Genomic DNA, 13,139 nt, shown 5'->3' with positions numbered 1-13,139 from the left:
TTTAACAAAGACGGGGGCATGTTTCAAGTGGTATGTAGCAGCCTTATACTGTTTCAGATCTAGATCAGAATCATCTGCACTGACTGGCAGCAGCTGTGAAGGTCTGAACTGTGGTCTTTCCTGGTCCAACCTAGAGCTAGACTAACCTGGGACCTTCTAGATGCAAAGCAAATGTCAGAGCTAAAGCCCTGCTTCTTGAACATCACTGGGCATGCAAAGCGAGACTTGCACTGAGCCAGACCATTGGTCTATTTTCCTCAGTATTACCTACATGGACTGGTGCCTTTTTGGGGATTCCAGACAGGTGTCTTTCCCAGCCCTACCTGAAGATGCCCAAAAGAACAGGAACTTTGTCCTTTTGCACACAAAATGCTGTGCTGCGGCACTTCAAACAAATCCACCCTACGTTTTTGCCACTGCATAGGATATGCCGATCTCCTGCTTCTTTTCCTCTAATACAGCCTCTTGCATCTCATCAGACATGCTTGGATGCATCCAATAATTTCCCCTGGGAATACGAGGCCGCTGCTTCCTTTGGTCAGCCTGTACTTGGTATCAGTTAATCCCAGTTCCTTAGACATATTCACTATAATCCTTTCTAGGCTCTGGCCCTGTTCACTCTAATGCCCACCTACCTCTGCAAAAAAATAATCAGCCAAATAACTCCATGCTGTAGGTGCTTCTCATTTGCCTGTACTCTGCATGCCCCGAAATCTTGGACACTAAATCCCCCCCAAAGTTGACGATCCACTGCTTGCCGAACAAGATAAAAGCATGAATAATGCAATCTTGGCTTCCTAGGTCTTCACACAGCACAGTAGGATTTTTGTTTGGTTGTTTTTGTTTTTGTTTTAAATTTAAAGCTTGTACCCAGGGAGGTCACTTCAGTGATGCTAACACAGTGGTTTGACTTCACCCCCAGAGGCACACTCCATTGTCTCCTGAGACAGACAGATGCCAACAGCAATTGTATTCAAAGTGTGTCCACACCATAGACATATGATACTGACAGTTTTGTTTTCAATTCCTTTCCTAAGGATCCCCAGTATGGAGTCTGCCCTTTCATGGTTGTGCAACCTGGGTGCTTGGCACTCTGCAGGTACAAAGGTCCCAGGTGAAGCTGGTAGTATTTCCGGTTGAAGGATCTCAGGTGGAAAGGATGGCAAAGATCTTCTGCCTGAGACCTTGGAGACCTGCTGCCAGTCCAGGCAGGCTACTGGCCTAGGCTGACCCATGGCCAGGAGGCCTCCAAAGAAACATAGATCTAGGCCTGGCATCCTCTGCGTAGGTTGCGGCTGTTGCTGCTGCAAGGCAGAATGAGAAACTAGGTGTTGTTCAACGCACCTGTAAAGCACCTGCTTTCCTCCAAAGAATTCTGGGACCTGTCGTTCCCCTCTCGTTAGGGGTAAAATTCCAGCATGATTAACAAACTACTGTTTCCAGGATTATTTGGGGGGAGGATGTGTGCTGTAAATGCAGTGGCGTAGCGTGGGTTGTCAGCACCCGGGGCAAGGCAAGTAATTTGCGCCCCCCCCCCGCTGCACTGTCCCTCCCCCAGATAGTCCCTCGCTCTCTCTCCGCACCGCACCGCATGCCTGGCACCCTCCCCTCCACAGTGGGCGGCGACCCGGCGGCTCGGATCGGATTCGCACAGCCAGCACTGCAGTGAGAGAGAGAGAGAGAGCCAGGTAGGGGCAGAGAGCTGCGAGTGCGAGCGCCCCCCCTCCCCGATTTTGCGCCCGGTGCGGCTGGCCCCCCCGCACCCCCCACGCTACGCCACTGTGTAAATGTGCATTGCATGCACTTGGATTGTATGGTGTGGACCGTAGTAATACTCACAAACCAGGGGGTTATTTCCCCCAGCCCAGCATAAAAGGTCTGCTCTCACAAGGAGGACTTTAAACATTTATTTTAACTGGGCATTGTTAACATGAAAGTGGTGGGTGGGCTGCAACAGCTTCTGGGGGGCAATCTTAAGTCACAGGTTCTCCCTTCTTCTTGAGATGGGTATTGCTTTAACCTATGTGTTAAGCCTCTGCTGCGTTTTGGGCCCCCTCAGACTCAGTCCACCCTAGAGTTCTGCCCCCAAAGTCCTGTCCTGACAGCACCTCTGCCTGGCCGTCTACATTGCAGGGGCAGCAGATCTGTGGTCCTCCCCTTCGAACAAGGCTCTTCTTCCAGCGCCTCCCTGTCCTGCCGCCAGCTTTGCCTCCTCACCTGCGCGTCTCTCTCGCCCCGGTGTCCGCGCACTGCCGTTGCTGCCGCGTCTGTCCGGAATGCCGCCCGTCCCGTCGGAGCCAGTCGGGGAGGGAGGGGCCGGGGGCGGGGCCGAGCGCCTCATTTGCATGACCCTCCCCGCCTCTATATAAAAGCGCCTCCCCGCCCTGGGCGCCCACAGCCCGCTCTGCGCTCAGCTTAGACGGCGCCGCTTAGACGGCAAGTCTCCCGCGCAGCTCTACTCACGGCCGCGCAGAAGGGGGCGCTCGCCGCGTAGCGCCTTTGCCTTTGCCCGACGGGACGGGCCCAAGCACGGAGCAGGAGACGGCAGAGACCCCGCAAGTCTCTCCTCCGCGCCGCCACCTCCAGGGTCCCTTGACTGAGGCTCCAAAGGAGACTTCTAAGCAGAGGTTCGATGGACACCTGTCATTTGGGCACATGCTGCGTCCCAGAAAGGAATTTTCCCCTGTGGTGGGTGCAGGACTCCTCGGTCGAGGTCACGGCGGGAGGAACATCTTCCCACCCGCAGCTGTCCATTTATTTATTACTGAAAACTTTTTAATTTCTTGTCACACAAGGGTCTCCAAGTGGCTGACATCGTGATATACAGTATGCCATAGAATCGTATGATACATTAATATTCCATACGACATAGTGGGAAAACAAAGACAACAAAGTCCACCCCTAAAATTAATAAAAATAATAATTAGAAAAATACTCAAACAATAAACAAAGCTATAGTCCCACCCACTAACTAGCGGAGAAACATACAAACTCAACACTGGCAACCCCCTTCTTAGTCACCCCCCTTCCAAAAAACCCACACCAATTCCTATCCAACTGTTGAGTCCCTTCCCCTCCCCAGAAGTCTGCACACAGTGTATCGAGGTGTTGATTTGCAACATTTGCATCAGGGCACCCACATGCAAATGCCCAAGAAAAGGACGCAGCTGGAAGACTACATTTCTGGTATTTTTAAAAGGCACAGAAGCTGCTGTGAATCTGCGGTTGGTGGGCCCGCATTTCGCCGCCTTGCAGAGGGAGCGGCGGCCCCAAAGGTTGAGCAGGATGACAGTCCCAGTTCCACCGGCTCTGCTGTTGTCTCCTCCTCTCCTGCTGCTGCCGGCAAGAGGTGCGGAAAACAGACGGGCCTGCCTGGGAATTTATCCTCCATGGCCACTGCTATTATCATCATTGCCATCAAGTCTCACTTTACAAATTTGTCCTTGATATACCTGCCAACTAAGTTTTCCTGCATTTGGAGTGAGCCTGAGTCCAGGAAAGCGTGGGCCACAACACATATGATTGTCTTTTTCAGTTTTATACATTTCAATAATTTTACAATCTTTTTAACATTTCAAAAGTCAACTTCCTCCCCCCTCTTTCTGCGGTTCCTTAAATTTATTTTTAATATTCTCTGCATATCCAAATTAACTTAATTTGCTCAATTATTCCTCTATATTAAATGTATACACTTTTGAAACTGCGGGTTATTACAATAATCCCGCCAATGTTCTTATCTGTTTACAGTTTGTAAATATTCCATAAACCATTTCCATTCTTTTATTAAAAGCATGTTACATTGATTTCTTGTTTTTCCCATAAGTTTCACCATTTCTGCATCTTCCATAGGTTTTTGTATCCATTCTTCTTTTGCTGGGACTTCTTCTTCTTTCCATTTTTGGGCAAGTAACAGTTTTGCCGCTGTAGTCGCATACATGAATAAATTTCTATACACTTTGGATAGTTCTGCCCCTATAATCCCCAAAAGTAAGGCTTCTGGGGTGTTTTTTTTACAAACTTAATTTTCAAACAGATGGAAGTGCAGGTTTGCGATGGGTAGGTGGGAATGGCTCAATTGCATAGAAGCAGGGTTGCCAACTTGAATAAAATATGGGGCGGGGGGGGTAAGGTAAGCCCTGCCCCGCATAATCGACGGTCATATGACATGGTGCACACACCCCATTTGAACGGCAATGCCCATCAACTTTGGGTGACCTCAACCCCTAGGAACTGGATCCCAGGCATGGAAGGTCCCGATCCCCCCAACCTGCCAGTGTTCAAGCAATGGCCATCATTTGATTGACCCTGACATGCACACGTGGTTATACTCTGAAGTAAGCCTGCTGGATTCAATGGGACTTGACTAGAGGAAAGTGCCTGGGCGCGGCCTCCTGCCCAGAATTGAGGAAGCCGCTTTGCTCGGCCAGTGCACCGGGACATCTTCTTTCGTCTGGGTTCTGCCTCGCTGGCATTTGTAGGGGAGGCTCTCGTGGCTTATTTGACGGCAGCTTTTACCACATCCTCCCATCTCCTAGGGCTACCCAATCGCTCTGCACTCTGTAGGTGCTCAGAGATACTGCCTTTCTGTTATTTCAGGTGGTTCAGGATTGACCCTGGCGTTCCAAATAGGTCTGGGAGCAGGTGGGCTCGGATCAAACGCTAATCCCTTGGATCCGTGCTTGTCCCGATTCCTTCTTCTTTTCTGCCCCCAAACCGTCCCGGGAGCAGCCAAGTGTCCCGCTGGGCCGCAAAATCGTGATAAGGCAGTTCCAGGGCGACCCCTCCCTGGGCGAGCGCTGCTAAGGTGACGCTGCCCCCGCGTCAGTCCCCGCCCCGACGGCTGGGCTATTTAAACAGCAGGAGCGCACGCGGGGCGAAGACCAGCAAAGAGGCTTGGAGGAGAGGAGCCACCTAGTGGTCAGAGGAGGCGAGACAAGGGCGTCGCGTCCGCCCGTCGAAGTCCGCTTGCTGCCCGGAAAGAGAGCCATGGCGGCGGCAGGATTCGCCAGCAGGATCCTACAAGTGGGGAGCTTGGCTTATCTGCTCCTTTTCGCCACCTTTTCTGTCTCGCCCTCGCTCGGCGGACCCATCCGGCTCCGGGAAAACCTCTGGGCTACAGGTACGACCCCTGCGTCTCCCTGCGGCGCTGGAGGGGGCGGTCTGCCAAGCGGGCAGCTTCCCAACGCAGACGGTGGGGAATGCTTGCTTGTTAATAAAGATCCTGGCAGAAAAAAGGCTGCTTGTGTGTGTGGAGAGGGGTGGGGGGGTGGGGGGGGGGACAAGAAGGACTGGAGCAGAGGCTGCAAAATTGTGCTCCTTAGCTGGGTCCGTCTTTTAGACGACATCTGAAGGCAGCCCTGTATCGGGAAGCTTTTAATGTTTAATGTTTTCATATGTGTAAAGATAATAAAGTTATGGGGCGGGCTTGGGGTGGATGGGTAGAATCTCTGTGGCCAGTTCCTTCCATCATTGAGGGCACATCTGGATTCCCTCTGTCTGAAACATCTGGAAACCAGGTTGGGGAAGGGTAGTCTAAAAGGACCTGTGGAAATGGGGGTGGGATGAGGTGAGCCTGGGGGCACTTCCTGCCACCAAGAAGCCTGTAGGTCACTCTGTGGGGTGAGAGAATGAAAATTGTATGGGATTTGGTTAGGCAGTGCCCTGCAGCCCTGTGATTCTATGGCTGAAAGTTACAGTGGTGGTGGTGATTTTTGTGCTGCATTTTAACACCGTATCCTTTAACTACAGTAAATGGCAGATCAATACTGTACATTGCTGTTTGCTTTGATTTTAAGACTTTAATGCAGTGCTGAGTTTTATTTGGGTGTGGGGTTGTTTGGAAAGCCATGCACAGAGGGTCAGGAAGCAATGCTTTCAGCAGCAAGGGAGGGGTCATCAGGTTGAAAATCCATTCTCTGTCCAGGATGGACAAATTAACAGAGCAGCAATTATTTCACCACTGGTGATGCTTGGAACTTTATTCATTTGTTTATTAATCACCTTCCACACATATGTCCCAAAGGGATGAAAAAAAAAAAAAAGGAACGAGAACAGCTAAAAACAGTTTAAAACAATGCAGGAAATAACAGATCAATTTTAAAAAAGTATTGTGAAGTAAATATCCATGGCACAGACCTGTTTGTCCAGCTGTTGGAACAAAAATGTCTTCCATTGTTTCTGGAAAGTGCAGGTATTGGGCGCCTGCTGTGCCTTGACGGGAATGCTGTTACACAGACTAACGGCAGCCACACTGACTGCCCTGCTCTGCGTTTATTTTATTTTGATTTGATTTATATACCACCCTATACCTGCAGGTCTCAGGGCAGTATCCTACCAAGCAGGATACAAACCACTCTGGAACTTGTAGGAGAAGCTCTGTCACAGACAGCAGCAATCTGCTGTGTATATAAGGGATAATGCAGTCTCTTGAGTAACCTGGTCCTGAGCTGCAGAGGGTCTTACAAGCTAGTACCAAGCCTTGAACTTGAGCTTGTATTTTTTTAAAAAAGATATTTATTAAAAGTTTTATAATTACAGAAAAAGTGTAAAAGAAAAAAGAGACAATGAAAATTTTAACAAACAATACATCAAAAATAAGGGGAAAAAAGGAAAGAAAAAGAAAAAAGAACAATACATAATAAAAAGAAAAAAAAACCACATCCAAATTCCATATCATTATCTTTCATTTACTTGTTTCCCCGACTTCCTCACACCTCCCTTTTTTGTATTCTAGTTCAAATGTTAATTCAGCAAATCCTTTCCCTCTTTCTCAATTTTTGTTCTATAAATTATCTTAACTCAATCTAACTTTAAATTTTCCACTTTAGCCCATTAACAATCAGTTTTTACTTAATTCTTTATAACATTTCTGCTAAAACCATATAACTTCATTCCAGCATTCTTCTAACATTCATTAATTTTGCAATATTTCTGTAAATATACTTTAAATTTTTTCCAATCTTCTTCCATCGACTCTTCTCCCTGGTCTCGGATTCTGCCAGTCATTTCCGCCATTTCCATATAGTCTTGAACTTGACCTTGTAGCAGGTGTGCAGCTGGTGCAAATCCCACAAAGGGCTACATGATGGCGTTAAGCAATCTGGCTGCTGCATTCAGCAGCAGCTGAAACTTCCAGACCAACCTCAATTGCACAGAGTGCATTACAGGAATCTAGTCTCCAGGTTACCAGTGCATGGACAACTGTGGTCAAGCTGTCCTGATCCAGAAACAATCATAGCTGTCCTACAAGCCAAAGTTGGGGGAAAGTACTTTAGCCACCAAGGGCACCTGCGCTTCCAGAGGCAGCTGAATCCAGGCACGGCACCAATGCGTCAGGGGCAGCAACTCAACCCAAGGCAGACTTCCTGCGTCTGGAAACCACTTTTCTAGAGACTCCAGCCTGTCAGGATGCAGACTTTATTATTCCTCACCAGGAATAATATTATTCACTGCACCCCAACATTGGTCCTGGGCCTGCTTAGCTGTTCCCAGATCAGATGTTACTGAGAAATGGGAGTTGGGTATCATCAGTGTACTGATGACGTCTTGCTCCAGATCTCCTCCTCTCTGCTCCCGATGGCCAGTGGCGTAGCATGGGGGGTGCAGGGGGGCCAGCTGCACCGGGCACAACATCTGGGGGTTAGGGTTAGGGGGTGCAAATCCACGGGTTAGGGGGCACAAATTACTTGCCTTGCCCCGGGTGCTGACAACCCACGCTACGCCACTGCTGATGGCTTCAAGTCAATGTTAAATAGCATCGGAGACAGTATAGTGCCTTACGACACCAGGGCTGCCATGGTGTGGTGGTTAAGGTAGAGGGCAGGTCACGCAATCCAAATCTCCGCCTTGATTGTTACTTAAAAGTGCTTCCTTCCTCTGAAAACTTGCATTCTGTGAAAGAGATGGCTGCAAGCTCCCTGGAAAAGTGGAAAGATGGGGTGATTTTTTTTAAAAGCGGGGCTATTTTTTTATTCATTTGTTTCTAAAGAGCACACACATGATATCCAACAAAATCCAATTTGAATAGCATATAATAAAAGGTGGGATCTGCAATAAAACGTTATTGCGTGGAGCTGTCCTTTGCAGATTTCCAGGCACTCGGTTCCATTTGCCCTGCTCAGAGGTGTATTTAGGCTCCCTTGTGCCCTTGACAAGGAGCTGTGTCGGCATGCCTCCAGCCCTGGCACCCTTGGTAAGGATGGCCCCCACTCTAAGGCAAAGTGGAGAGGCATGATTTTTGCATACACACCCCAGGCATGTGCCTTTGGCAGGGCCCAGCTTGATGAACCCTAGGTACGCCCATACCCCTGTTTGAGCCCAAATGAAGAAAACAAGTCAATGGACCAACAACAGTGGCAAGGAAGAGGATGTGGCAGTGGTGAGACCCCTTGAACCATCGTGCACAAAAGCTCTTCTTCAAAAAGAATTAAAATAAAATTGATTAAAAATTGATTAAAATTGATTAAAATAAAAGAATTAAAATTGGGCCAGCACTGTACTGACTAGAATTGGTGTCATTTCAGGGCATTTCATGGGGAAGAAGAGTATGCTGAGCTCTCCTCATGTCCAGTCTGCATTCTCAGAAAGTGCAGAGACCAACAGCACCCCCAAGGCCTTCAGAGAGGGGATGAAAGACCTGATGATGAGCGAACTTCTTAAAATACTCCTGCAAGAGAAGCTGCTGGAGGAGAACCGAGGGAAGCGTGATCCCAATGACCAGGTGAGCACCATCCTCTCTAGATGTCCTGAAGGGAACGAATGTGGTGGCTAGTGCCCAGTGGGACTGGTGGCACAGAAGACTAGGGGGCTGACAGTAGAGCCAGTGATAGGATCATAGTATGGTAGAGTTGGAAGGGACCCTAATGTGGGAATGTTCAGGGATGCAGGAGAGGATATATTGTTTGTTCAGGGATGCAGGAGAGGATATATTCCAACTTGTGTAAACAAGTTCATAATTTAGCAGAGTAACATTCCCCTTTTTAAACTCACAGCAGATACATTTGCTCAGGCTCGCTAAAGCCTCTATAATAACTGTCCTGGTATTTTCCCCTTATTCCTTTATAAAAGATAAGACACGACCCTCTTCTAAAAAAGTTTACTCACATTCTGGTCCCAGTCATATCCCAGAAGGCAGACTTAGCTTAGAAAAGTAACATACACCTGGAGACAGTCCCTTTGTAGTCTCTTGGCTGGAAGCTAAGAGAGCATCTTTGGCTAAGCACATGTTGCTTCTTCGATGCATGTAGTCAAAAAGAGAGAGATGGCTACCCTGCCGTGTGCTTTTGTTGTTACCTGCACAGGTGAGGCCATACCAACCTCTAGTCACATGCAGAGGAAGTCTGCCCAGCCCAGAAGAAAACAGGAAGTTTACCTGCTGGCTGGACAGACATTCCTCCCCATGTGTAAACATGTTCACTCTAGGAATGTTGTACTTGACAGCTCTTGTGTTTCACATCCCACACCCAAGGGTCATTTACTCCAACCCCTGCAATGCAGGAACCTCAACACGTGGCCCCCAATCCATTTTGAAGCCATACCTGACCCTGCCTAGCTTTGCAAATGTGCTAGCAATTTGATTGCTGCACCAGGTGGAGCCAGAGCCAATGGCAGGCAGAGTCAACTAATTCTAGTCTCATTTTGGAAACAGGACTGCCTGTGAAATGTGGTCCATGTTTGAGTTAGTTAACTGTGCTCAGACCATTGTGTGTCGCAGACAGTGGTTTTTTCCCCTTTAAAAGTGTTTAGGAGTACAGTGGTACCTCGGGTTAAGAACTTAATTCATTCCGGAGGTCTGTTCTTAACCTGAAACTGTTCTTAACCTGAAGCACCACTTTAGCTAATGGGGCCTCCCGCTGCCACCACTGCGCAATTTCTGTTCTCATCCTGAAGCAAAGTTCTTAACCCAAGGTAATATTTCTGGGTTAGTGGAGTCTGTAACCTGAAGCGTGTGTAACCTGAAGTGTATGTAACCTGATGTACCACTGTTTACTCAAGAAAATCACCATTTTATAGTTCAAATCAAGGAAAATAAATACAGTAAATGGACAAAAGTACAGAGATTCACAGAATGTTTAGGGGTATGCGTACCTCTGCGTGCCTCCAGAAAAAAAGCACTGGTTGCAAACACTTGTGCGATGCATTGCAGCCATCAGAGGAAACTATGTAAGGAATCTGTAGGAAAGGAATAAAGTCGGTGTCTGTATTTTATATATTAATGTCTTCTCAATGTGTTTCCCTTGGTCCTCCTCCTACTGTAGAGAGCACGCCAGCAGACCAGCATGGCAAGGATCCTGCTGGCATCAGTGGTGGTAGAGATAGCTCTGGGGAAACCCCCTCCCCTTTTCTGACACTGGGATTTAATTGCATCCCGGAGTGGGGATTTGACTGTCAGGCCAAATCCTTGCCTCTTCTAAGTTTATCAGGTGGGTGGAGTCAGTGCTTCCTAGGTTCCTCCAGCTATTTCTTGTGGGCTGGCACCAGAACCCCTCTCCCTTTAATGCAGTTTGGCTTTGTTGCACAACATCTCCTGCTTGGGCTAGAGAGCTCTCCAAGGTCCTGAACCCCACCCAGGTGCCTGATCTCAGGGATCACCAGACCCTTGCTGCTCATCGCTCTCTGGTCTAGGTAGGTTCACTACCAGAGAGGTCTTAGTGTAATAAACCCCATTTCAGTGCAACAATTTGATGTCATCTTTTTACGTGAAGGGGATGCGGGTGGTGCTGTGGGTTAAACCACAGAGCCTAGGACTTGCCGATCAGAAGGTTGGCAGTTCGAATGCCCGCGACGGGGTGAGCTCCTGTTGCTCAGTCCCTGCTCCTGCCTACCTAGCAGTTCGAAAGCACATCAAAGTTCAAGTAGATAAATAGGTACCACTCCAGCGGGAAGGTAAACGGCCTTTCCGTGCGCTGCTCTGGTTCGCCTGAAGCGGCTTAGTCATGCTGGCCACATGCCCCGGAAGCTGTACATCGGCTCCCTCGGCCGATAAAGCGAGATGAGCACCGCAACTCCAGAGTCATTCACAACTGGACCTAACGGTCAGGGGTCCCTTTACCTTTACCTATTTACCTGAAGATGTGGGTGGCGCTGTGTTCTAAACCACAGAGCCTAGGACTTGCCGATCAGTAGGTTGGCGGTTCAAATCCCCATGATGGGGTGAGCTCCCATTGCTCGGTCCCTGCTCCTGCCAACCTAGCAGTTCAAAAGCACGTTGAAGTGCAAGTAGATAAATAGGTGGGAAGCTAAACAGCATTTCCATGCACTGCTCTGGTTTGCCAGAAGTGCCTTAGTCATGCTGGCCACATGACCCGGAAGCTGTACACCGGCTCCCTCGGCCAGTAGAGCGAAATGAGTGCCGCAACCCCAGAGTTGTCCGTGACTGGACCTAATGGTCAGGGGTCCTTCTACCTTTTATTTACCTGAAGGCCTCAGAAGGGTGGCTGTCATCCTTCTAACATTGGCTGACTTACTAAACGGATGAGATCATGTCACTTCCTTCCATAAGCAGAGCAAGTCAGGGAGCCCACACAGCCCAGGAGGGGGCAAAACCCACTTTAGATGTCCAAGGTGGTGATGGAGTAGCTATACTTTTCTCTCATCAGTGGGCAAGGCCAGTTTGCTTTCTATTAGGTTGAAGTTCTATTATGTTGAAGTGTAAGCTACTGATGTCTGTGTTTTCCGTTACAGGAAATACCTTTCTTCACAAAGTACCTGGCAAAATACATTTAAATGGATGAACTGAGGAAAACACCACAGACTTGGGGGAAAGCGAGCTCCTGAAGGGCTGTTCCCAATGAAAGCATCAAGAATTGTAGTGTAAAATATCAAATTTATAACTGTAATCCTAATACTGACCTCCCCCCTTCCTCTGAAGAACCAAGTATTGACTGTATAGAAAATTCCTGGCATTTCCTTGTGCTGCAGCGGCTGGTGGAGGAGGCATGGTGAATAAATGTCTCTCTTTGCACAGGTGAGGGGATTGTTTTCAGTCCGCAGTGCATCACTGTGTGCAGCAGCAGAAAGCAAGCAGCCACAGAAGGTCTAGCTCAGAAAGGGATGGAGAACCAGATGTGATTGGGCTACAACTCTCACCATCCCCAATTATTGGCTATACTCTCTGGGACTGATAAGTGCTGCAGTCCAAGGAGATATGGAGGTTTCACATCTGCGAAAGAGAGTACTGCAGAACTTAGTCTGTTCTAAGTTGTTGACAGCTGCTGTTGACAGAATGGACTGGTCTGCAGAGGAAAGAAGGGCCATTTCTGGAGGACATGAGACACCTATTTGGGAGACAAACCCTAGCAATGGAACCATAGATGGCCCAATGACCCAGGCAGTGGGTGGTCAGATGGGTAGGTTCAGGTACCTCACCCATCTCTGCCAGTGCCTCCTCAGTCAGGGTATCTTTCATATTTCTCCTCTGCAGCCATGAAACTAGGAGTCATTGGTCTGCTTGCTGACAACAGCTTTCAGATCCCATGATGCAGTGCAAGTAAACAGATTAATTCTACACCAAATAATTCTACACTTGAATCCCTTAACCTGCACTGCAGACCTCTAATGGGTGCTTTGTGGATGTTTTCCATGCGAGATTCCAACTGCTCCCATGTGCACTTCCATATTTAAAGTAATAGGTCCTAATATTTCTTTAATAGCATATGCATCATTTGATAAGAGTTGCACTGCTTTACTGCTTGAGTAATATACAATAGGTCACAAAGTCAGTCGCCGCTTTGGTTGGCAATGCACCCCAATAGTCCTGCTCTGCATGCAGCTAAGAGACCCTCAAGGTCTCTCCTGTTTCCCAGGATGTTCTCAGGTATGGAGGGCTAATGATCACTTCTCCTTCTTCCTTCTGCTCCACCCTGGCTCAGTGTATCATAACCGAAGGCCAGAGCCATTCCCACATTTCATTCCCTTCTTATATAGGAAGCTACAGTACTGTACCTTATACCAAATCAGATCACTGGACCATCTATCTCACTAATGTCTATTGTGACTGCCAGTGGCTCTCCTAGGCTTTAGGCAGGGGGCTTTCCCAGCCCTAACTGCCAATTCCAGGGATTGAACCTGGGACCTTCTGCCTGCAAATCAGATGTACTGCTACTGAGCTGTTGGCAAACATAATAGGAAATGCCAACCAT

The 13,139-nt window shown here is 48.3% G+C and overlaps 1 protein-coding gene across 1 annotated transcript; it reads left to right on the top strand.

The window, feature by feature from the left end:
- The first annotated feature begins 2,794 nt into the window (after window positions 1–2,794).
- On the top strand, window positions 2,795–11,920 carry NMB (neuromedin B). The gene is made up of 4 exons (XM_083413229.1): window positions 2,795–2,841; window positions 4,597–5,119; window positions 8,523–8,719; window positions 11,683–11,920. The coding sequence occupies exons 2-4, from the start codon at window positions 4,987–4,989 to the stop codon at window positions 11,722–11,724; spliced, it is 372 nt and encodes a 123-aa protein (XP_083269355.1). The 5' UTR covers window positions 2,795–2,841; window positions 4,597–4,986; the 3' UTR covers window positions 11,725–11,920.
- The last annotated feature ends 1,219 nt before the right edge of the window (window positions 11,921–13,139 follow it).

This window comes from Podarcis tiliguerta (genome assembly GCF_965153285.1).
Source record: "Podarcis tiliguerta genome assembly, chromosome: 14".
Classification (NCBI taxonomy): Eukaryota; Metazoa; Chordata; class Lepidosauria; order Squamata; family Lacertidae; genus Podarcis; species Podarcis tiliguerta.
Note: the sequence above shows the minus strand (reverse complement) of the source record. Positions and strands in the feature narration are given on the sequence as shown.

What these genes read in the sequence shown, in the direction of transcription:
- NMB (XM_083413229.1), top strand. Translation starts at nt 4,987, where the DNA reads ATGGCGGCGGCAGGATTCGCCAGCAGGATCCTACAAGTGGGGAGCTTG. An exon ending in GGAAAACCTCTGGGCTACAG is followed by an intron (nt 5,120 to 8,522) that starts GTACGACCCCTG and finishes GTGTCATTTCAG; the next exon opens with GGCATTTCATGGGGAAGAAG. An exon ending in AGCGTGATCCCAATGACCAG is followed by an intron (nt 8,720 to 11,682) that starts GTGAGCACCATC and finishes TTTCCGTTACAG; the next exon opens with GAAATACCTTTCTTCACAAA.